At 41.5% G+C, this 25,657-nt stretch overlaps 1 protein-coding gene across 1 annotated transcript; it reads right to left on the bottom strand.

The window, feature by feature from the left end:
* Nucleotides 1-5,139: 5,139 nt before the first annotated feature.
* On the bottom strand, nucleotides 5,140-20,226 carry LOC101068513 (SH3 and cysteine-rich domain-containing protein 2-like). The gene is made up of 11 exons (XM_003961192.3): nucleotides 19,826-20,226; nucleotides 13,715-14,084; nucleotides 13,475-13,569; nucleotides 11,003-11,087; nucleotides 10,719-10,831; nucleotides 10,552-10,615; nucleotides 9,716-9,771; nucleotides 9,519-9,607; nucleotides 8,799-8,850; nucleotides 7,542-7,679; nucleotides 5,140-7,217 (listed from the first exon to the last, which is right to left on the bottom strand). The coding sequence occupies exons 1-11, from the start codon at nucleotides 19,907-19,909 to the stop codon at nucleotides 7,119-7,121; spliced, it is 1,245 nt and encodes a 414-aa protein (XP_003961241.3). The 5' UTR covers nucleotides 19,910-20,226; the 3' UTR covers nucleotides 5,140-7,118.
* Nucleotides 20,227-25,657: the final 5,431 nt, after the last annotated feature.

The following is a 25,657-nucleotide window of genomic DNA, read 5'->3' as shown; positions in this document are numbered from 1 at the left end:
AGATGACACTGATGGGAGACTTATGAGGTGAGCATTTAGCCCTTTGCTGATTGCCCAAGGGACCCAATTATACATATAATCAAATAATCCTACTACTAATCATTTTTAGGAACCTCATAGTGCACAAACACAACTTTCCAGATCTTGGACTGAGAAGAGAAGCACTGAAACTTGCAGCAACTTGCCCTGGAGACCAATCCCTGCACACTGGCAGATGTTTTCCAGGTTTAAATCTGGGTTTAGTAGCTTTCTATTCCATCCCGGATAAACAACAAAGACCTTGAGGACCTGAGCAATAGACACTACATCAGCATCTGTTTCCCTCAGAAACAAACACTAATCTTTAGGCAGTATAACTTACAAAAGACCTGAAACACACAAAAAGAAGATGCTTAAATATAGGAGATGGAAAAAAGGAGAATCTGCTGAATGGGACAGCAGGCTGTGTGCAGCAGGGTAGCTATTTTGTAGCTCAGTTAATGTGTTTCCTCATTACCAGAAGGCACTCTTAATTCCTGGAGCGTGCACCTTAATAGGATTGGATAAGGGGCAGAATATGAGATGAAACAGAGCGGCACTTTTATTACAGCTGGCCTTTGACCCGAGCAAGACAAATGGGGCCCATGCAAGAGTCGGCAGCATCCTTGCTCACACTTAGAGATGAGGATATTCAGACGATTCATTTAAACATTTTTGATAAAAGAAATCATCATTCCACTGTCGATCGATTGCGACTGGCTGGAAAGTCTTAACCTCGACAGTTGCCGCGGATGAATGTCAAGTGGAACACGTGGTGGAATCTTCACCGCTTTAATGTCAGGTGACATCATAATCGTCATCTGTTCCTTTAATTGCGCAATTACTTATTTTTCTAAGCTAACCCCAATGTGGTAGAAAAGGGTGTGAATACGTATGAATGTCATCTTTTACTCGGTCTTAGTTTAAATTAGTTTGAAAAATACAGAATGGAAATAACACTTGACTATATTTTATTTTATTTTACAGGTGGCCTTCCAACAGGAAGGGTCTGCAGCCACATACACCGCATGCATCATGCTAACATGGCTTGGATTTGAGTTTCTGCTCCATGCTCTCCTTCATCACTCATACCTACAAGCAGCACCTCCCCCCTCACACAGGTAACACACAGGCTGTCACTTGGCCGCCATCACCCGCTCATTCGCCCAGGTGGACGTTCCACCTCCTGGGACCTGAAGTACCAGGTAAAAACATTCATGTACCTGTACAATGTAGCACCCCTCCACAGAGTGAACCGCTCCAGATGCACCTGCTTCTCTTTTGCTATGGAGCCTCTTCCTGATTTCACAGGCTATTGGTAACCAGAGTTAACGAGGCTGCGCTTCGTTTAAATGTTGCGGGAAAGCCAAAAACCTACGCCGACACCTGCAAACACACACAATCCCGCATGGGATTATGAATACCGGACCCAACACAGAAACCTTCTTGCATCACAATACAAATGTTTCCGGAATCTCTCTTCATTGTTGCCCCAGCTCACACTTGAGATGCTATTAGTGCTGGAACTACCGAGGCCAATCATCCCCCCCCCCACACACACACACTCTCTGGAGGCCTGGTTTTAGAAAACTGGTTTCTTACAATAGACGTCAACACCTAAATGTGTTATCAATATATATGAGGGGATGGAGCATTCCACTCTGCTTCCCTCATTTGAAATCCTCTTCTTCTATTTCTATTTCTGCATATATTTCTCTGAAAACAAACCAGGCCATGCTAGGCTTATTACCAAGCTCATTCCTGACTGGCTGGTTCTCCACTCTACTTGATATTCTGCCTTTTCATCTTTCTTTCTGTCATAAAAGAGCTTTTGGCGAGGGTGGAGGCTGAAAAATGAGAGAAAAAAAAGGCGAGCGTATACTGAGCGGGGCCAAATATCCTGTAATCTTTGTGCCACGGCAACAAGTTTCTGACACATTTCAATCGGAACGGATCGGTTTTGCCAATCCTCATCACACCGGTGCTGGACTTTTAAAGGGAGTTTGATAGAAGTCCGCCTATTGTCAGGCAGAGAGAGGAGCGACGGTGTCGTCTTATCCCCAAATGTATCCAATATAAGAAGAGAGAGAGAAAAAGAGAGAGAGAGAGTACAAAAAGACCCCTTCTGGTGGATTTTAGATCCGTTTCATAGCAACTTCGAAGTCCCGCGTTTTAAAAGAATGTATTTTAAATAAAGCCCATTGGGGGAAATGAGAGAAATGGATGGATGGATGGATGGATGGATGGATGGAGCTATAGCTAAAATACAGTGGGAGAGAGTGAGATCATGCTTTGAAGGTGGTGCCATTGTTGAACAACAAGCAGCTCGTTTTAACGATTTAAAAGAGAACATCAGCCCAAACCCGGTGCTCTCCATTTCCAAACTTTGATTGTGACACTTGACCTTTTGCTAATCGTCCCCATTACAGCTGCTGTTGAGAGGCCAATTATAATTAAAGCCACATGATGGCGAAAAAGGTCAGTGACGAAGGGGAAAGGAGGAGTGGCGCGTGTTTCTGCAGGGGTGACCATAATCCTGCTGCAAAAGCACGGGGCAGGTGTGAAGGTGGGGTAAATTGGCAGCAGCGGAGCACTGTGGTGGCTCTTCGGAGCATCGTGGGCTTAATTCTGAGGAACATCTGTGATAACCGAAGCGAGAGACACGGAGGCGCACCAGGATAAAGCTGTGATTATTCCACGATGACTGCGATTGCTCAACGCTCCACAATATTGCGGAAAATGAGCTTAGCCCATGTTCGACTGTGACGAGCTCAAAATGATTTGAAGCCCTGAACAAATCCTCTTACGTTAACAAAAGTGGTGCTCGTTGGATGATTGCTCAAGGGCAAACAAATCAAACAGCTTCAAGGTTGGGCAATGGTGGAAAACAGAGCACCGATTCCACCAAACAGCTGATTTACACAAGCAATAAAATCAAGACATTATTGATATAAGATTGCTTTTGTTTATTGTCATAATTCCCCATAGAGTGCGCAGCCCTCAAATTAGTAATGGATAAAAACAAATACTAGTCTTAAGAGCTGTTTCAGCAATAATTCGGACTAGAAATCAGCAAAGAATGAGCTCTGATGACAATGGTTTGAGGCAGAGACATCCATTCTTATAAATAAATCTGTCTTGATCTCTTTTTATCGTGTGCGAGAATAAACTGTAAAGTGCCCTGGGCCTCCCCCTGAAAGACAGATTCCCTCAAAGTATTGGCAGTCCCTTAAATCTGTCGTTCCCAGTGAAGTGAGATTCAGAAACAGCTTTCATGTGTCAGCTTTACGGGTGTTTTGTTCCCCCCCCCCCCCCCCCCCCTCCTCCATCTCCGTCCTGATCTCGGATCAGCTCCAAGCATCTACGGTAACGTCCCACTCTTGGGCCTCAAAGCCGTCAGTGCGTGTTGTCTTTTACCCCTTGGCAGCCACCGTCCTGTCTGTGCAAACGGTATCCTGAGAAAGCAGATGCGGCCCCAGCGGTGGGAGAGGAGAGCATGCATTAAACATGCCACCTCCCTGTTCCTCCTGCATTTTTAATGGTCCAGTTGGCAGGAGGTCTGGAAAAGTGTAAACACAGCTGGATACTGAGGATGGAGACAACACAAAGCACCTCGATATTTCTAATCGACAAATTCCTCTGAAACTGGGGCAAATGTTCCATAATATGTCGCTCAAATCACCTGATAAAATATTCATAACAGTTCGAACTGACCCAGTTCAAGAGTCACTTGTGTGGCTTCGAAATTCTAAAATTTGACTTTTTATGAGAGATTATTACTTGTTTTATAACAGGTGATTATGTTGCCTTTAAAGCAGAGGTGGTGCAGAGGTGGCCATCTGCAGAGGTGCCTCATATATGCTCTAAAATGCCCCGCTCGCAGTCCTGCTCAGTCATCTTGCATCAATAAATCCGCTCGGACGTGAAAAGCCCTCCATGCTTTTGCTGGTTAAGGTGCTGCAACATTTACAATCACTTTAAACGCTTCTTCATCACAGCTTCAGGAACATGAATGAGACCTCTGGATAGGGTAGATTTATTTGCAGGTTTTGAGGGTAAAAAGGTGTATTAAGGTTAGTTTTTTTCTCTTTTTGCCACCTTTTTATTTCCCTGATCTGCCTGATTAAGCACAAGCACTATTTTGAGCCTAGATTTTTTTCTGCTGTTTTCTTAATTTTAGAAGTGCATTTAACAGGGCATGCATTAAATGAGCTGTTTTTAGGAGTTTCTAGGTTTTGTTACCTGAATACTAACAGATTATGAAAGAGGTGAGAAATAAGACTGAAACTGATTGAAGCTAAATCATACCATTTCATCCATCTCCTCTAGCTGTCATGGGAAGGAATGAACAAGAGCTTGATGGCAAAGAAAGTGAAGAGCAAAGAACCATTTTGAGCAGCAAATCTGGCAATATGAGGAGATGCACGATTGGCTTAGTGCACTGCCAAACTTGCACGTTTCTGCCCGTCTCTCTCTCCCTTTCTCTCTGCAGGCAAAATCACATTGGATCCAATTAAATAACAGAACTGAATCACGATTTGAGAAATACATCCCACCGCACATACACACACATATTAGTGTCCTTGCCAGCGTAGTCTGAGGCCTGCCAACAGCTTCTCCACTGCCAAGTCATTTTATTGGAACTTAATAATATTATTTATGCTCATTAAGAACAAGTCATTTTCCCAGGCTCTGTCCGGACTCATCCCAAATGAGGGGTCTCGCTCCAATTTTTCTGCCCGCACAGGGACATATTTATCATCTGGATTAGGTTAAGTGTGAAATGAAAAAGTCAGCAAGGTTACGGTGCAGAGTTTGGGTTAATGTTTGTACTATTTGATAACAAGAAAATGCCAGTGGATTGAAAGAACAACATTCCATTGGCCTGTTTGAGCCCAGCGGAGGTTAACCAGCAGTAGTGGGAATGGCCGGAATAAAGTAGACAATTCAACATTCCGCAAAGGTCACCTCATTTTTAATCACTTCAGCCAAAGAAGCGTGTTTAAAAGCATTCTTAATTACTGCAAGGGTCACTTGCTGATTATCCACAAGACAAATCTTCATCCCAGTCCACCTCACGCCAAAGCAATTACGTGAGAAAGAAAGAGACGAGCACACAAAATGACAGTTCATCCAATTTTATTAAGATATCTGAGATTTCGAGGGCAGCTAGCCATGCAAAAAAACTAGCCCGATACGGCGCACTGAGGTGAAGAGGAGAGTTCACCTGGGTAATCGTAATCCTGAGCCAATCTTGGGTCTAGCCGGTGAAGGTGATGTTTAGGCAGAGCGTAGTGCTGGCTGATCCAACAAGGACCTTCTGTAAAAGGCGTAATAGTCATACTCATATCCTCGCTAAAGCACAGAAACGATGATACATGTTGCTGTGCTAGAAACGAGCCGAGTACAAAATAAGGTGAGACTAGAACTGTTGTGCATAGTATCTGAAACTATTTGTGCAGTAAAGGTTGTTAATTGAGCAGAGTCGTGTCTTCGTTGGTAAGTGGTGAGAAAACTGATTTTCTCCTATAATTTACAAATGCTCTTAATGCCCCTGATTGGCTCCTAAATATTCAGAGTGCTAATAGGAGCCATTGAATTCAATTCTTAAGGAAATTTACAAATGTCAGATTTTTTTTTTTTTTATTTACAGTTATTGCCCAGTTTATCGCTGCCTGCTAGTCTAAAATAAGGAGTTGGTTGTTTTGTGTCCATTTTGACTACCAGGACAGTCGTGACAACAGGACCATTCATCAAAAAGCTCGGTGATAAAGATCACCAGCCAACATCCTATTTTTGACAAACCACAGCGTCTCCTTCTGTATCATCTTCATACAATCTTGTCTTTGCTATCCATGCCAGAAAAAACAAGTACATTTTAATGTCGAGACAGCACACCGATGTCATGACGTACACAAGATATGACAGTAAATAGCACATGACAATACATACAAATAAACACTGACGGTATAACGCGCAAGACATTCTAATGATTCATTTTTTGAGTAATGTGGAACAGTGAGCTATATAAATCTATTTTTTCTGGTAAACTGGTACGATGCGGACGGCTCGGAGAGGTGGCGGGGATGTGCTGGTGCATTGTTGCGCCTCAATCAGTACAAACCCATCTAAGAACAGCACCAAATGCTGTTTTTGTAGATTTACTGTGCCGGTTTTGCCTCAGTGAATTTATACTAAAAACTGATTCATGTTTATTGCATTTATAGTGTTTCTTTAGTAAAAGCACTTCATGCCTCTTGACCAGTGTTAATAAATCAACTGCAACCAGAAGCTGGGTTGTGCCAGAAGTACAAACACACAACCCTCCCATTGAAACAGGGGATAAAGAAATTTGCAAATGCAAATGCTGCAGTCCGGGTGGACGGCGTTTAGATTTCACCTTTCCAGTCACCTGGAGCGCTGGACCCATCCCTGCATTGCGGGGCGTATGAAAAAAACAGAGCCTCCGATGTTGGTGAGTGCAAAGAGAGTGTAACTGAAGGGCATATTGAACAAAACGCTCCCCGAGGTGCACGCGAAGCATTTCTCACTTCAGTGCTGTGAGGACACTGGACAGCAGCGTGAGAGACAAAGAACTAACCGATGTGTGGTTGTTCCGTCTAAACTCTGTTAGAAACAGAACCATACTACCGGCGCCCCGTCACCTAGATCTGCTTGACAGTTTGAAGCAAACCAAAAATAGTTTGCTAACCGACCGGTTTTCTCCAACACATGCAATATATTTAAGATCATAATAAGGGAGACCGCTGCCTTTTTTGCAGATGGATGGCCAAAGAAAATGGCTAGTGAGGTAGCCAGGCTTCCTGTGCACTATCCTCTCCTCATGATGCTACATTACCCTTGTGTGTGCCGAACCACACAATGAGTTATGCTACGAGAACGGTAGCTCTAGAGGCCTTCTAAAGAAGATCCTCCAAGATTAAAAAAAGCAAAAGGGTGGATCAATGACCACTTAAGCTTCTATTCTATTCACTGCCACGTTTTGGAAGGACGGAGGCAGCAGTTTGGTTAGAACACTCCTGAGTATTCCTCCAGTGGAGTGAGCAACTTCATCCCGAAGACACGAGTAGAACGCGCCGTCACAATTCCTGCAGACACTGCACCGGGACCAAGCCTCTCCTCTTCCCGCTGCTTAGCCGCAGAAATCCATCAGTCTCCTCATTTTTCCCTATGCAGATCTGGGTGGGGGGAGGAGAAGGCGGGGCAAGAGGAAGAAGAGGAGGAGCAGCAACTGACATTCAGTAATGACAGAGTAAAAAAAAAAAAGGCAAGCTGCACTGGAAGCAATTAACATGCTGTCTTCTCAAATCTCAGCAGTTTTCTGCATGAATTTACATACGTTTGATTGTGTACATGAATGTGATAGATAGATAGATAGATAGATAGATGGATAGATAGATAGATAATAGACAGACAGACAGAGAGACAGACAGACAGATAGATAGACAGATAGACAGATAGATCAGTACAGAGTGTACAGTTAGTTTTTTTTGTACACTCACCTGGGACTCTTTCACACTCATCTGGCCTCTGTCTCGGTTGCCGTGGAAACCATCTGTGACCTTCCACACCCGCTCACCAGGACGGACTCGCTGTACAAAGTTGGCTGGGAACAGTCCCACCTTGTCTCTGCTTTTCCCCTGGTAAACACACACGACCGTTGACACGCAGGTAGAAAATCTGTGAGGCCCTGACAGACACAAATGAATCATTTCTGTCCTGGGGCGGCCAGGACGGGGACGAGGACGTCTCTAATGGATTGCTCAAATGTTAACAGAGAAATAACAAATCAAAATCTAAAAATGCTGACTAATCTTAATTTGATTTAATCTCCCTCTCGCTGAATGAGCCACAATTTGCAGCCTTGACAACTAAAATACTGTTTCATTTATCTGCTGAATCACACTAATAAAAACAGCAAACTCAACACTCTGCTTTACAACTGTTGTCTGGATATAATCAAACCATTCATTCATTATATAAACGATTCAGTTTTCATTATTTATATTTGGCCTTTTGAACAGTTGCCCAGAATTCAATATACAGTGATCCCTCGTTTATCGCGGGAGTTGCGTTCCAAAAATAACACGCGAAAAGTGAAATCCGTGAAGTAGTCATCTTTATTTTTTTTTATTATTTTACAATGCAATACTGAACTATAGAATGAAACCAAAAATCAAAACCTGTTTTAAAGCCCAAAATTTGTTTAAAACAATAATTTTAATCTAGTAATACAAGGTTGGAAACATTGTCACTCGCGTATTTCACAGTCCCAGCTGTGCCTCTTCGTCCTGACTCCGCTCCGCTGTAGCGTCTGTTTCTACTGAAGGCGCAGGAGTCTTTCTCCGAGAGAAGAACATTGTTATGGGTAGTTGTTGGCGCTCTTTCTTTTTCTGAGCAAGACGATTTTTATAAACGGATATGCCACCTTCGATTATATTTGAGAACTGCAATGAACGACTCGCAAAAAAAAATCCGTGAAGCAGCGAAGCCGTGAAAGATGAAACGCGATACAGCGAGGGATCACTGTACTTTAAGATTATTATTTTTAAATACACTCTTGCCAGCCAAAGTTTTGAATGTGGATTGTATAAAAGTACTCTAAGGACTACAATAAAGTGTTTTGTACAATTGTCTCATTTTTTATGTAAGTTTTGTGGTAAATATTTTAACGCGCTAAAGTCACACTCATTATTCAGTGCAAATTGCTTTACCCCCCCCAAGTAGTGTTCTGCTATAAGAAAAATGTGGTAGCTCACCTTCCACCAGTCCTCGTTGGAGTCATCGAGCACTTGAACCCTTTCTCCAGGCCTGAGGGAAAATTAATAGGATGAATTCTCATCTTAGCACAATGTGTTGTGCAAAACACTCAAGCCTTTGCTTTTATTTATTAAATGACTGAATAGAGGTGAAGCCAGAATTTCTTGCTGCTAAGCATAGGAGGACTAGCTGTGCCGTTTATGGTTCTTCGTGTTTAAAGGGGCACCGTGTGATCTTGCATGACGTCACTTCCGCTGATGTTTAAAGTAAATGCAAAACAAAACAGGGCAAGCTCGCCTCTCCCCTCATTGTTTCCATAACTGTCATGAACGCACATCGAGATTGCAAGTGGATCTAATGTACACTAACATCTCTGAGAGGGCTGAGCTCACTTAAACTGTTCAGTGAGTAAATTCATATTTATATCTGCAGGCGCACTAAGCCCCGCCCCTTCCCGAGCCAAATTATCAGTGATTGGCTGGAATGTGGATTGTGTGTTTTGGTGCACTGCCTGTCGCCCGGTGTATATTTTTGACGTTTTTGACGTTTTCTGTGTTCTCCAGAGACCGGGCAAGAGGAGATGCCGACGATGTGAGACAAAATGAAATTGCGCTGAAGCCATACGAGATTACAATATTCAATGCTGCAGATCAATGCCCCCTACCCCCTTCCCCCAGCAAAAGGTGAGGTGGCCCAGTGCACAGAGGTGTGTTACTGACTGGAGCTCCAAGTCGTTGTTCTCTTGAGGCAGAAACTTGTACAGCGCCACATAAGTGTGGATGGAGTGAACCTCGACTCTTTTCGGCGTCTAGCAAAAAAAAAAATGGTGCGTTGAAAGAGAAAGAAGGGATGGAGGTTTGGTTTTCCTTCACCAAGAAAAATGGTTAAATAACAAGGAGGAAACGCTGACACAGACCTTAAGGCTGACCCTGTCTTCTGAATCCGCCTTCTCACTTTCAGGAGGAGTGAGCACTGGAGACACCACAGGATAAACACAAGGACAGGAAAAAGGGGTGAGGCAAAAAAGAAAGCTAAAAAGAAGACATTACGTGAAGAGGAACAGTGCTGATAAAAGAGTATGACAAACACAGGAGAGATATACAGTGGGGTCTTGCCTCTCTGCAGCAAACATAAGAAAGACTGAGACCAAGGTCACTGACTGTAAAATGGTACCAGTACAAACAGATTATTTCTCTTGGGACTAAAACCACTGAGATTAAAGTACACTGGCAGGAACACAAACAATGGTCCTTGAAGTCATGGCTACTATATGTATTTATATCATTCTGCTGCACTTTTGCTATTAACAATGAGGAATTCATCTTTGTATTAATGGAAATGTGGAAAGAGGATTGCTTGATTACCTGTCTTATCATTAGCTTTAGCATTATGGGGAGAGATTTACAACATAAATTAGATAACGAGACATTTGCTTCCCTTCCATTATTTTTTAGCTGTGTTCGACTACCTGATTATTTTTGTTCTTAACGGGTTAATTTTCCTCCAAACATAAATAAAAGGACTAAATATTAAGCAACTTAATTCCCAAAACAGGCTGCAACAGCTAGCCTAGCCATATATACAGTAAACATGATGTAACACTTTTCAGCATGGAAATGAGTTCAGGTTAGTGGAGTACATTCAAATACTGTTGGAATATCATACTTGTTATTTAAAACCTGGACATCAAATCGGTTTTAAACCTCTCAAGCTTTGCAGCATCTTTACATTAACGAAAATGTGGCGACGTACTTCCTGGGATGTGATCCTCCTCAGCGATTGGGTGATTTTCAACTTTTTCCTGTAGTTTGTCCTCCTGTAATAAAGCAGCAGCAAAGCCAACAACATTCTCAAAATGATTAATGTCAATGCGAATGAAGGCCTGGGGTTGGTGGTGTATTTTATATGTGCTTCTATACCTGGTGACACGGTGACTCTGAAATACTGCTGAAGCTTGAACGGCTCATGTGAGCCAGTGAGGTCCCATAGCGCAGTGCCTCATACACGGGGTCAACAAACACATTATCTGCCTCTGAACACAGTGGAGATGGAACAAAGCAGCACACTTGCAGGTTTATAGCTGACACACACACGGTGGCCTTTCATGAATCTTGGACTGAAGGCCACGGACAGGGTGATTATTCATGTGGAGATTACTGCTGTTTGCTGCTGCGACAGGGCAGGTGGCAATTCTGTCCCTTACCTTGAGCCGCAGGGGCTTCTTCGACCACACCCAGAGCATCGGTGGTTAGCAAAGGAGAGCTGAAGTTCCTCTTAAAAGCTCCACGCTACCAAGTCAGGAAAGACGGACAAGCAGGGGAAAGAGAGGGGGTGGGGAAAACAGACAAAAATAGGGTTTATTATTTTCAAGTCAATCATTGCCTGTGTGATTTTTTTGACAGCAAAAAGTGGGCACAGAAAAAACAAAAATCGAATTACTGTGCATTAATGCTTTCAGAAGCACCTGGGTTATTATGAACCATTTTTGATTCTTAATGAGGTCATAAGAATCAAAAAGAGCAGTAGTGGAGGGAAAAGGTTAGCATACAAAAAAATCTGGAATGAGGTAAAGATGTCAAGAAAAAAGGACTGACGTATAGGAAAAGGAAGCAGAGGAGACCCGGTGAGTCAGGTCATGATCTCATTGATCTCTTCGGATGCTGCCATGAAACAGCGACGCAAATGCAATAACAGTGGAAACTCTAGCCCGCAAAGCATGATAAGACAGGAATAGAGAGTAGAAAGTTCTCTGGTGTTGTATTTCCTACTTCTGGATGTGCGTATGTGTGTGTGTGTGTGTGATCTGAGAAGCCGCAACAGCCGTGTCACTGCCGATGTTAAACAGTGCAGACCAGACATGTTTCTGTTCAGCTTCATGATCTGATTGTTGGCTTTCTTTGAGCAGAAATATGTTGAGTGGATGGTTCATCAGTCCTTGAGATTCAAGTACAAAGGTTCTGCTTTTGACAGAGACTGTGATGAATCTGTAAATAGACCCTGTTTAATAAAGGTAGTGAAACACTTTTCTTTCATCTCTGCATCTAAAATAATACAACAGAGCTTTTCCTTTATCATTACCTCATTTCTATCTGTCTTGTGTTACACTATCTAGCGTACACAATTATGTAAAAATAAAAATACATGCGTAAAAAAATTCAACGCAGTGTTTTGTCTGACAAATGCTGAGAGGCTCCAGCCAAATGTGCTTTATTCCTGTGAATGTCACATTTTCGTCACATATTTAATTCACTGATAACACAGGGAACAAATAATCCTGACCTTAAATCTATCATATAGCTGGCACACACGCGTGCACACACACACACACACTTCATGGGTGTATTAAGAACAGCACTGATATTTACTTTACAAATGTGCGCACAAGTGCTTGCTAAGTGATGCAGTGCTCAACCTCCATTGCAGTAAAATTCCTCCATCAGTTCAATGACTATTGATAAGTAAAACTTGTCACAATCCCAAAGTAATATTTTTAAAAAGATTTGGCCCAGTTTGTGCAGACTCAGCAAATGCCAGGGACGGACACTCATAAATGTTATATATAAAAGATAAAACTTAAATAATTAATCATAAATTGTGCTACTCTTCAGTGACTATCACAGCTTCTCTTTTTTACAGGCACTAATTCAATTTTTCACTGGTCGTCCGAAGGATGTGACCGATTTGACCCCCAACAATCGTGTTTTACGGTCTTAAACAAAAGCAGGACAGACGCTGCTGCAATATTGCGAACTTTTAAAGGTTCTGGCTTAGAGCTAGTTACTCCAATTTAAAACAAAGTGGCTTCAGACTCCATCCATTTTCAATAAACCACCTAATCCTTGCTTTGATGAGTACGCAGTGATCGAACAGTACACCGCGGCCAAAAGCTTGGCCATAGCCTGCCGTGTCATATCCTCTGGGGATTGTGCTCGCCTCAAAAACACTGAATTTCACACTGAATTAGCCAGTCCAGCTGGTACAGGGAGATATTGATTTTCCAACAGAGTTGAGAGGGGAAGGACATGTAGCATCCAGACTACAGAGGTGAAATAGGAGGAAAAAGAGGGAGACATGGAGAGGAAAAACAAACAAAGGCTGACTAAAATGTTGGGACCTGAAACTGTATCAGTTATCCTCCCAGGTTTCTCTCAGTTAAAATAACAGATCTATTTTTATCCCTCACATGTTTCTCAGCATCTTCAGCAGCTGTGAAGGTGTGAAAAGTCCTGGTCCAGCCATTCAGAACCTTTGCTACTGTTGGTTAAAAGGGGCTTTAACCTATTTTAATAAGAAGGAAGCTTTGGGGTTTAGAACATTGGTAGGCAGAAAGACTGAGCCAACTGCCAAGACACAATAACAGCATGCAGGTACCGTTCAACTCTGCTGACAGCAACACTGTATTCTGTTTCTCTCCATGGCAAACTGTAAATATGCTCTACTGTTTGCCCGTGCAAGAAATTAAAAATAGGAGTTGGCTGTGTAGGTGAGCAGGTTGTGGCAAATTTCAATAACTATTTGATTTACAGCAGTGTAAAATCCACTCTCACCACAATCTTAAAAAGGAGCGCAACACATACAAAAAAAACTAAATAGCTGAAAAATGCTATTTTTATTACTTTTATAATTCTGTTGTGAAGTGGCACTATGGATGGCTATAAGAGTGAAGGGTTCTTACCTTGCCATTACATGGCTGCTGGGAGAGCTCAGATGAGCACCAGAGGTGAGCTGCCAGCTTACAGGCTTTACAACGCAAACCCTGCTTAGAGTTCCCTGTGAATATATCCAAGAATTAAATATAACACATAACCCTTTCAAAGACGTCAATTGGCAGAAAGACACAAATAAACCTGATCTGTATCCCCAATAGTATGGGAATGGAATTTTTTTCATTGTTTTTCCTGTGTGATTGTTGTACCTTGAATCACATGTTTGCAAGTCTGGCAGGTGGTGGGCCTACGGAAGACATGCTCCTGGAAACAGTGAGTCTTGACCGGCTGGGTAGGTTGGGCCTGAGACAGCGTCTTTGAGGTCGCAGACAGAGAGGGGCTTAAAGAAGGCGAGTGCGATGACAGTGAAAGGTTGGGACTGACGGACGTTGAGTGTGGAAGAGAACACTCGTAGGCCGGTGGGGATTCTGAGAGAGGGGGAGGAGATGGCGGGGGTGGAGGTGAAGTGATGATGGTTGTGGGAAGGCGGGATTCAGCATTGCTCCGCTGGAAGAAGTTGTCCATACTCTTGCTGCGCATCACGGATTTTAAGGACAGGGAGCGCTTTAACCGTTGCAACTGCAAGACAGGGGACAAACAAGAGGGTTGACCAGTGGAACCTTGGAGAACCTTGTTCCTTTAAAAGCAGATACTTCGAAAAACCCAGAGAAGGAAAAGAGCTAAAGTAAAACCAAGCATAGAACTTTGGTTACACACAAAACAATCTACAAGTCCACATCAGCCACAAATGCGTTCATTGTGAGGGGGTGTGCGCTCTTGTTCGCTCTTCTTGCCCTCTGACTGTCCTTGCTAGATTCTGCTCTTCAGCTTTTTCTACTTTTGTTTATAGGATGACAAGTATGCCAATATTAGCAAATCCACCAATCGATACTTCTTAAAATTCCTGTTTGAGTGGTTGTATCGAGTGGCTCTGCACCATCACACGTGATGTTTATCTTTGACTGTCTGCCTCCACGTCTGATACACCTTACTGCTTTTGGCCATAAAAAAGGAGAAGTGATAATGGCCCCAATTACAAAGACTTTGAAGTGATGAGCTTCACTGTATGGATAATAATAACTGCAGTGATATCATACATCAGGAGAATGGATCATAATGAGGACATCAAATACATCTGAATCTGTCGACGAGCTGTTATGCATTGATTAAACTTCTATAGTCCCAAGAGATTTGAGGTCATTGCTCTGACAAAAGTCTGCCCTCTAACTTTTTTAATGTGTAATGTTGTGTATTAAAGGTGCAATCACCATAGTAACATTTTGATCCACGTTTCACATCATTTTGTTTCTATAGCGACAACAGAACATGGAACATCCTCATCATCTCTACTGCACTGTTGAGCACTGAAAGCCATTTCACCCCTTCACAGAAAACTTGATCAATAAGATTGAACAGGGTCCTCTTTTTCTTCTTTAAGTGCACAGATGCCAATTAGTTTGAGTGATGAAAAGAGTCCTCTCTGTTGACTCATTAGTTAGGACCTCCCGTTAATGTTTTCCAGAGGGAGCTGAGTCCAAGCTTTCATTAACGACCTGTTCTTGGCTGGGCCGCTGGTCCATTCAGTAATGGATGTTCCTCTCTATTAGATTTCTAACTTGTCTGACTTAGTTAATCTCTCTTGTGTGAGCTGGTCTTTGCTATAGTTCCACCGGGGAATGAAACAATTTCATTTGCAACATGTGACTCATAATCAGTATCTTAAAATATCTCCTTGGGCCTAAATAAAGATTAAATAAAGAGGACTTTTTCAAAGACACCAGAATATTTCATGATTAGAAGTCCCCAAATAGATCCAGTGTGATGTATTATAGTACCTTTCCCCACAACTACCATTAAAGAATGGGCCAAAACCATTGACCTTGCCTTCACATGGCCTAGATCATGGACAGATATACCACATCACCCCCATTCCACCACACCCAAAGGATGCACTGCCAATGTCACAGTAACCAAAGATACCCACAAAGTATCTCAGTCCATGTACTACCTAGATAATAGGTATTAAACATTTTTTGCCTTTGACAAAATGCTAACTCTGGGTGCTGCTTGGCTTAATTTCACTGACTCAGCTTTAACCAAATGGCGAGAAGCAGGTTGTTCGCAAGCATCCCAGCAATAAATCTGTTTTACTGCCATCTTATGTCTCAGTTGCAGAGTACAGAAGAGGAATCAAAGAATAGTTCTAATGAATGCAAATCTCCATGTTTCTCTGTGGCGTTTTTCACTCGGGAAGGCTTTGAAAAGTCTATTTATGGATCCCAAACATGAGGCCCCATCACACTCTGAACTACCGACAGCAATTAGCTCATCACAGTGCGAGTACAGTGTAGTGTACGAGAACAGACTGTATTTTCAGGAAGCAGCTGAAGAATAAATACGACGTCTGAGGCCAGTCAAGGAAAACTGACTGAAAAAATAGGACAGAAATGAAAGAAAAGAGATGGGAGAAAAGAGTGGAGAATGTAGGGAGGCGAGATAATACAACATCAGCATCAAACCAGTCATCTTCGAGAGTCGAACAGTGCAGCAGTGCCTTTCTCTATCACACCTCTGACAGGAGAGCAGGCGGCTCAGCCTCAGCCTCGTCTTCAACCACTTAAAACAAACTCTTTAGCGAAGCCATCTATAAATAGGCCGTTATGACGCCTGAATACATAAATAAAAATTGTGTGTGTGTGTGTGTTTATTTAACCTTGAAAGGTAAAAAATAGCCTTATGGCTTGTAGCTGTGTAGCATGTAATGGCCAATGTGCATGTGTGTGTGTATGTGTGGGCCACTACATACACCTTGGACATTATCTGCTGTCTCGCCTGTCCTCTGGGAGCAGATACAGGACAATATCATTCAAAACAAACAGCTTCTAACCACAAGCTGTCACATCAGCCATAGCTTACAACCAATGAATTACACTACTCTGTACATGGTGCATGTATTCACTGTACGACAGATCTTAAAATCAATCACACATCACCGAGAAACTATATTACTTGCTTTTTTTGTATTTTTCTTAGAAGGATTTAAGATTTCTCAGTATATAAAGACTGAAACATTAGATCTTTTGAACAGATATGTCGGTGTCTTAATTAATATATCAAACTAATTGGCCTGGGGCCATAAAATAAATGCATTAGCTGGCACACTATTACATCAGATGTATTGACTTTGTTCCAACACATCTTGTGAAGAGTGTACGCTGCTGTGCACTTGGCCACCGTATTGAAAACAAAGATACTTATTACTGTATAAGAAAGATAAATGTAGTATGTAAGCAAGAAGACGTATATAACTTCTACTATTCCTCACTCTAAAACCTTGTAATGTCACACTTCAAAGTGTGTATGAGAGCAATTCCAAATACTGGTATGTTCAATATTCAATTACTATATATATATATATATATATATATATATATATAAAATACTCTTTACCTGAGGATTTTTTTTTTCTTTTTTTCAGTTTTTTATCAAACAAATCAAGTGAAACAGAAGATATTGGACCATTGATTTTAAAGAGCTCTTTGCTGCTACTACAAAGTAATCACTGGCTTGCATGTCTACTGTGCAGCAAAACCACCTTGTAATTTCAAATGTGTTTAGGTAAAAATCAGAACTGTAATTGACAATTAGACTGATATAATTGCTACTGTGTAATTGCCATTTGATTCCCCCCCTCCCCTCCACACACACACACACACACACACACACACTAGTCATGAAAAAACACGTGGGTACATTCTATCTTGGCTTTTAAATGGGTTGAAAATAAATTTCTAGTAACAAAACCAGTGTCTTTTAGTTTATTTGCACAGCACAGACATATTCTGTGGAATTTGGGGGTAAGACATCCAGGGCCGAAACTCAAAACAATTCTTAACAACAATTTACTTTATTTAACTTCACTGTAACAACAGATACGCTCGGGAGGGACAACCTGGCCTGAGCTGCAGGATGAAGTCATCCCTGACTTTAACTTCCTAACCCAGACACTGCAAATGGGACTCTGCTGCATCAGCAGCATTTAAGTACATAAAGGTCAGTTATTCACTGATATCATCATCATTAATCACAACTGTGCAGGGACAACACTGTCACGGCTGTGACATTTAATAACAGTGGAGCGATTATGATTATGTCATAATTGTACTCCTCTCTCTGTATATCTGTCTACTGTACGGAATGAAAGTCAGACTATTTGGTAGTAAAATCAGTAAAACTAATCATGGCAGCAGTACCAACACACATCTGTCATGCGCTTAATCATGACCCTTGAACTTCTGTTCTCAGTTATGTGATGTAGTTTCTGTTATCGGGCTGTGTATGAAACCAATGACAAGGAGCAGAGACATAGATGGAGAAGAAATGACGCACAGGTGGAAATGGTTGGATTTTTTGGGTTTCATTTCGGTGGCTCAGTCATTGGAAAATGGAAAATTGAAGATGGGAGCAAAGAAATTAGATGAATGAGGGGACAAAACATGCTAATAGCATAGACAGTGGGACCAGAGGAGTTCTGATGCTGAGGTGTGTGGAGGGAAAATGGACAGCAAAATTTGCCATCATTTTACTTCATAGAAATGTAATGGCTGAGAAAAGTCAATGTAGTGCATTACATTTGTGAAGACTGACGCTACACCACTGCATTATACTGTTTTGGGGGGTATCAAATATCAGAGAGCCTCTCATTCTGGGCATGGCTCCAATTTCATTGCTCAAAGCAAAAAACAAATATATTAGCACACTGGCTAAATAATAGATATTTAATTAAACAAACAAGACACAAAATGAGAGGCGCACGGGCAGTTTCTCGAGTTTCTGCTTTTTTTATTCAACTTTCCTTTTAAACAAAGTTCTGCTGGGGTCTTAGTCATGAGTTTGAATGCACCTTGTTAAATTATAGTTACTTAAATGACATGTGCTCGAAGTGATTACAGAGTCATAATAATGTTTTCAGTGCTTTCACCTTACCCGTAGGAGGAGGAGGCGGAATAACTATTCACTGTCCGTTGCCTTTATTAGAAGCACTTTAGAAAGCTGGTGGCTCCACTTAACGTTGTAATAAATGCTCTGAGATCAGAGGGATGATGGAGACGGGAGAAAATAAGGAGGCGATGGACAGATGTCTTGATTAGGAGATGCAGTGGGAAGGCAGAGATGGGACCAGTCACATAAAGATGTGGTGAAGTATCAAAATGAACACGTCCGAGATCCTTGTTTATTACAGACATTTAATCCTTCTGTGTTTTTCCCCACCCTGCAGGATTTGGAGAGGTCACAGCTGCCAGTAAAAGCTTCTCAAACAGACCGCAACGAGTGACGAAGCTCTGAGGATGCTTCCACCCAGCTCTGTTTTGTCTGTGTGGTCATTTGTGTAAATTATGGCCCAGCCCTTTGCAAGACACAGCAAACATCTGCTGGCGGATTGGCTCATAAATTCATGCACCTCACCACCCACCATCCATTGTGTTGTCTGTAGTCAAACAGAAACAAGAGGTCTGACCGAGCAAGCCTGAGCCAGCTCCCTTTGACAATGGCCAAAACTCAACCTTACAATTTTTAAAATAATAATTAAAAAAATAGACATAACTAATAAATTATTCAGTAGCTTAAAGTCAAATAACTGAGATCACATGCTTCTTTTCTTGCATCGCAAAAAGAACAAATAAGCAGAAATTTGGATGTAACCACGGGATGCTCATTTTATTATATATATATATATATATATATATATATATATATATATATATATATATATATATATATATATATATATATATATATACACATTTAAATATATTATAAAATGAATTTTGGTTCCTATATACTGTAAACCTTTTTGTGCGTGCCGAAGAACTGAGAACAAACTCGGGCTAAGACTTAGTAAAAGTGGACTGCAGATTTAGAGAATCCTGAAATTGGATTTTCAAAGGGTATTGCTGAATGAATCTGATGGGAATGCATAATGTCTACATAAATACAGTAATATTTAAAACAATAGAAAAAGGACAGTTCTTTTTCCTTTGGCCTGGACCATCAAACTATGAAGTCGAAACTGTTGTTCATATTCTGTTTGCAGTGACACTTACCAACACGGTCCTGTGTGTCTTATCTGCCCTTTAACCTCGAGGCTGAAATTGCTACAGGAATTAAAGCGGGTTATAGTTATGCAATACCTGTACAGAATTACCCTCGAGTCAGACAGATTAGTTTCCGTTCCCAACGATTTAAGTAAGTGTGACTTAAGGCGCTCGTTTCTGAAATGAAAAGGTCTTCATATTTAAACAAGTGTGCGATCAACCTACCTTGGATTCCGTTTGGTTGGGCACAGTAGCCTGCGGTCGGTGTAGGTTTTGGGGTTCGTTTTCCTTTTCGCTGATTTCCGTCATCTCTTCACAGAAGATTCACCAGAAACAAAGTGAGAAGTCCACTGCGGGGGAAAAAGAGGCGGCTACGCACGCACAGGTCCGAGCACCGCCGCGGTGTCTTGGTACTTCAGGTGTCAGGACACCTTTGCGTCGCCAGTATCCATCTGACAATCTGACTTTTGTCGCCTGTTCACTAGAAATCCTCCGAAACTTCGCTTCTTCTTCGGCTGTCGAAAGAAACAGAGACCCCTTAAACTAGCTCGCGCTCCTCTCTTCTTCTGTGGCTAGTTCAGGTCTCCTCGCGCACACACACGCGCTCTTACAACTTTAATTTTTGCCATGATAAAAAAAGCGCTTAATCCGATTGGTCTTTTCTGCTCGAATTACCAGCAGAGCGTTTTGTGATTGGTGTACGACCAAAGACGTCGACGAAGTGGGTGGGGCAACGTTGAATTTAATAGTATTTGTTTGCCTGCTAATTATAATACAAAACGCCGCTGTTTGTGTCCTTCATTTATATTCATATGTACATAATTGTTAAGCAAATTAGCCTCGGTGTTATATTTAGTTCCCTTCAAAAGCTAAGCTCGAATTCCATTTGCCAAAATAAAAGTGCCAGTTTATCATTTTGTGTTGGTCCAGCTTAAGGTCAGGAAAGATCAACAGTCAACCAACCCTAAAAATACCAAATCTATTCATTAAGGCAATTTGTCCAAAACTTAATTTAATGTTTAATATGAAGGGTACATTTAAAGAAAAACAAAACACTTTAATAAGATGGCTACAGCAAATGTGGAAACAAAACGGGCTAACAGCCTCTTGTGTGATTGAGTCAAACTGTACAAAATGAAATCCTTTATAAGCATATTTCCTGAGCCGCTGGTCACCAGAGAGACACAGCAGTTTAACAAGAGCACAAGCAGCCCAGCATGGGTGGCTGAATCAGCACCAAGGACAGCTCCATCTCTCTCTCTCTCTCTCTCTCCATCTCTCTCTCTCTCTCTCTCTCTCTCTCTCTCTCTCTCTGAGCGCATGTGTGTGCATGTTCATTTGTGCCTGCCAGTACACACAATGTAAACAGTGTGTTTGCCTAATTATAAGCCAAATGCTATGTGTTGTGCTATGTATCTTTTGTTTAAATCCTGGACACTGTATCAAAACCAGCTGTATTTTATAATTGACAGCTTTGCAATGCATTCCACCTAAAACAAGAAAATGACTTCTAATAGCGTCTCTCTCTCTAGGCAGCCATATATCTATCTTGATGTCACAAACGCAAGTCTTGTCTCTTCTGTTGATGTAGATGTGGACAGCATGCCCCAATTTCCTGCAGTCTCTCAGTTGGACTCCAGTTTTACAGCGTACCAAAAGCCCCCTGTCGCTCTCTCAACACTGGAAAAAAAGAAGTTGATTCATGGTAGTGCAGCATGTAATTATGCAAATGAACATTTATATTTGTGCTATATGGTAAATGCGCTGCAACAATAGATAAGGACTTCTGGAGGGTATAATTGTCTGTGAGGATCATGAAGAGCCTGACTTCATAGCATCTGCAGTGCCGCATATATCTACGGTATATTTGTTACTGCCTGACGCTACAATGTTGTACTTAAACTGCACATTTGTGTTAAATTTGCATTTTCTTTTTGGAAATTTTTACTAGATCTCAGTCTCTACATGATCATTTTGGCTGTAATTGCCAAACAAAGCCCCCCCAAAAAACAATGCAAGCATCAATCTTTAACCAAACACAAAGAAGAAAAGCACAGTTGTATCTTTTGTCCCTGTCAGAGCTTCAGCTGGTATCCATTTTGCAGCATCATCTTTTATTAACTGCTCCAGGGAAGCGACTTCGCTCTACTTACAGTACACTACGCTGCATCCACTCTAGCTTTCACAGTTCCTTTTTACTCAGACAAACGAATACACATTTTCACCACATCCCCTGAGTCAGTCTGTCGTTTTAAAAAACACACGGAAATTGTAAACATTTTCTTCCACTCAGCCCCACAACAATGCATAAAAATAGGTACATGTTACAGTTCATATAGGTTTGGGTGAGCCTCCAATTTTTTATTCTTGTCTACTGTTCAGAAACTTGCATTTCTTTAGAACTTATTTATTAAATAGAGCCACAAAGAGCAAGTATGGTGGATTAGAGTCAAATCTCTGGAGGGCACGCGTCCTGATATGACTCTTCTTAATCTCACCATCCCCTCAAATTAACATATTCCCTCTATGAATTTCCTGCATATCTCTATCCCCCACCTCTTATTTTCCTCATTATCACTCCCCATCTTTGCCAGTTCTATTCTTTTTTTCATCTCATTCCAGTCCAAATTTAGTTATTTCTCAGTGGACAGTTGAGGGGAAACATTTAAAACCAGCCATTTGTGCGTCTCCTGTGTGTCTGTAGATTTTTCAAAATCGCAAGAAAAAAAAACACAAGTATTTATTAAATCTGACAGACAGATGTACAATTAATACACCAAGAGTGAAAAACTATTACATCAAATAAACCTTTGATCGGTTGGACCCCCTGCAACGTAATCCAATTCCATTTATTCGCTTGCTCCACTGAGAGAAGCACCTTGGTCTAAAGTAGAACAGTATACTACAAAATAACTCCTTAATACATTTTTTATCTCTCTATCATCATAGCACCAACTACTGAAAGAAGTGGAGCAAAGTAAATTATGTACACATCTAACCCAGATCTGAGCCATCTTTCTTCCATGGCACTGACAGATTTTAAGGAAATTACACCAGCCTTTTATCAGTGTAATATCAAAATTTAGACAGATTATTCAGCCACAGGCTGTGAATTAAAAAATGTCTAGGTGATCTAATATTGTGAAGGTAAACAGAAAGGCTTAAGCACATGATGTGTGTTTTTTAAGGGGAATAAAAGAAATATCTCTAAGTACAATGTGATCATTTTTGCATCATGAAGCAGAAAAAAATCCCCTAATAGCGGTCATGAGGCACTCATTTCCAATGATGAATGACAAGCTTTATTAATGCAACATTTTTTAATGTTCCACAAAGAGGAAAATAATTGATTAGGAATGGTTTTAAGCATAATAGACGACTGTGCTTAAGCATGGTGCGGCCTGATTTCTTCCCACGGTCCGCAAACAAGCACATCAGGTCACCTGCGGACCTGAGTGAAGCGTGTCGGTTATAAAACAGTGTAAAAAGATATCAGCACAGATCATCTTCTCCCAAAACCCTTCATCTCAGACGTTTCTAGCCTGCTAGCGGTGGTGCTAAATATTTGAGTCACGGCTAAAAGGGAGCGGCGTGAAATCAAATTGTCAGCTGCAAGTCTGACATTGGAAATTTCCGCGTGGGTGGTGAGTGTCAGTGTGTCAGACGTTGTAAGTGCCCACATTTTCATGAGTTGAAAACACAAAACCCTTATACTGAACAGTGGCTCCCCACTTAAATTTCTAATTTTTTTTGGGGGGGGGGGGTTGGTGGGCACCGTGTGATCCTGTCATAGGCAGCAGGGTTCAAGGTGCAAATCTGTCAGGCTCCCTGCTGAGTGGTGGAGTCAGAGCCATCGAGGCCAAAGGTACCGACCTGTCCAGTCATGAAGAAACACTGACTTTCTGCCTTCTTGTTTGGCCATTGTGGCTCTATAAACCCCAAACATCAGTATGAACACTGTAACTGTAAAACGTGGAGAGGAAAATATGTTATTAGAAGGTTGCTTCTCTACAGTGATGAAAGCTTCATTTAAACACTTTGATGTGCATGTGGGTTGAACGGTAACCTACTAATTCCTGATAGGAGACAAATCTCTTTCATGATGTAACAGCCTCGTGTTGCGACTCTGCCTTGTTTTTTTTATTTATGGCTTTGAAGGATTTTCACTGTTAAACTCACTCCTTGTGGAATACATGACCTACTTTTTCCCTTTGTGGTTTTCTCTTGCACACATGTGGCAACTATAGTCTGTCTTTTTTTTTTTTTCATGTGTTCTCCACTATTTTCATGACGGCAGTAGAAGAGATTTACACCGTGTCAGCTGCTGTACCAGCCAGGCAGCGAAAACGCCCATCAAAGTGTGAGCGACCATAAAAATAACTGTGCAAATGAGGCTTTTTCAGACCAGGACATAAGGATTGAAGGAACCAATGAGGAGACTCCTCATTTGTAGGAGATACTGTCCAACAAACAGCTGACACACGCAGGATGCATAGATGCAGATCAAATAAATATGTTTGTTTTCAATATTCTTGTGCAATGAGGCAGAAGTGCAGAGAACCAACAATGCAATCAAAATCCAGACATCACCCTCATTATAAAAACATAAACAGGCTAAATCTATAAGGCAATGCCTGACCTAAAGCTTTTTATGTCTATAATTCTGACCTTATTATCAGGCTGGACATGGATCATTAAAATCTCAATGTGTAGCTTCAAAAAAACATCATGCAGTACTGTTAGCATGCTGGCTGTGCTAATGGAAGAGAAAGTGAATCCCTGCATGTATGATCCTGTGACATGCAGAACAGCAAGGACAGCAATAAGAATTGCAGTATGCATGAGGGCAGAAATGCAGTTTAACCTTGCCTGGGGTGGTGTAAGTGCCACAGTTTTGCAGACTGTGACACAAATGAGACAAAGTCATTTTCTCAAGGAATATGGCACCTATATATAGCAGCACTGGCAGATCTTTCTGCCAAATGAGAATCTGGAGATATCTGAGGTGTGCCTCATCATCTGTCTCATGGTTGAGCCCCAACATGCCATTTAAAAAAAAAATTCTAAACAGTTTAGAGGAAGAACCTCCAGATTAAAGTGAATATTCAAACACGATCAGAATTATAATATAGATTATGAAACAGCGGTATTTAAAGAGATTTTTGAAATTTGTCCCTGAGTAAGTTGAGGTGGAAGAGCAAAGCTCAAATACAGGATAAAACAAGAGGAAATGAGGCTCAGGAGGTAATAAGAGAATAGCTAGAAGATGGCGTGACTAGCATCAGATTTAAATACTTTTATTACCCTTATAAGGAGCTCATTTGTACATTAAAGTCTATGAGAAAGATCAGGGGAGTTAAGGGGATTAAAAAAAGTTCAGAAATTCAGCGATACCATTGACTGCTGGGATATGAAAAAATAAATAACACATAAACACAAACTGCGACTCAGTTACAGCTCACAGATGATTGTCAGGAGTGATCCTTAAAGGAAGGGGGGAGGAGGAGGGGATGGCCGTACAAGGAAGGCATGTGGCCAGAATGGCACTGAGGTTTGTGTAAAAGGTGCCAAAAAGGAGTTGGCAGCCGGACTTGCTGACTCACACCCAAGTCCTGCCTGAATTATACAATTAACATTGATTTCTTTTAAATAAATGCTACAGATACAGCCTACAGATATGATATCAGAGGAAAACCAACAGGGAAAGGGAGTGGTTGACGCGGCCTTGAAAAACCCAAAAATATATACCGGTACTTTAATATATATGCCGCGCTTGTTTGAGTGGCAATTTAATACCATATCATCAGCTTAAAACCCTCAATTGAGAGACGCTGCAGTAAACTGCTGCTGCTCTGGGCTGATCTTAAGTGAGCGGTTGCTTTCTTCAGTTCTGCTGATGTTGGCAAATTAAGACTTACTCCGCTTACCTGGTTGTCAATTTGGCTCAGTTTGCGCGTAAAGCTCCAGGCGAGCCTCGAAAGAACCACGGAGGCCCATCGTTTGTGGGGCCCACGTGAAGTGAAGACAAGAAGCGTGACAGCCGTTGCCTCGACACTA

This window comes from Takifugu rubripes, chromosome 1 (genome assembly GCF_901000725.2).
Source record: "Takifugu rubripes chromosome 1, fTakRub1.2, whole genome shotgun sequence".
In the NCBI taxonomy this organism is placed as follows: domain Eukaryota; kingdom Metazoa; phylum Chordata; class Actinopteri; order Tetraodontiformes; family Tetraodontidae; genus Takifugu; species Takifugu rubripes.
Note: the sequence above shows the minus strand (reverse complement) of the source record. Positions and strands in the feature narration are given on the sequence as shown.

What these genes read in the sequence shown, in the direction of transcription:
- LOC101068513 (XM_003961192.3), bottom strand. Translation starts at nt 19,909, where the DNA reads ATGACGGAAATCAGCGAAAAGGAAAACGAACCCCAAAACCTACACCGA. An exon ending in AACAACGACTTGGAGCTCCA is followed by an intron (nt 8,851 to 9,518) that starts GTCAGTAACACA and finishes ATTTTCCCTCAG; the next exon opens with GCCTGGAGAAAGGGTTCAAG. An exon ending in CCAACGAGGACTGGTGGAAG is followed by an intron (nt 7,680 to 8,798) that starts GTGAGCTACCAC and finishes TGTGTTTACCAG; the next exon opens with GGGAAAAGCAGAGACAAGGT.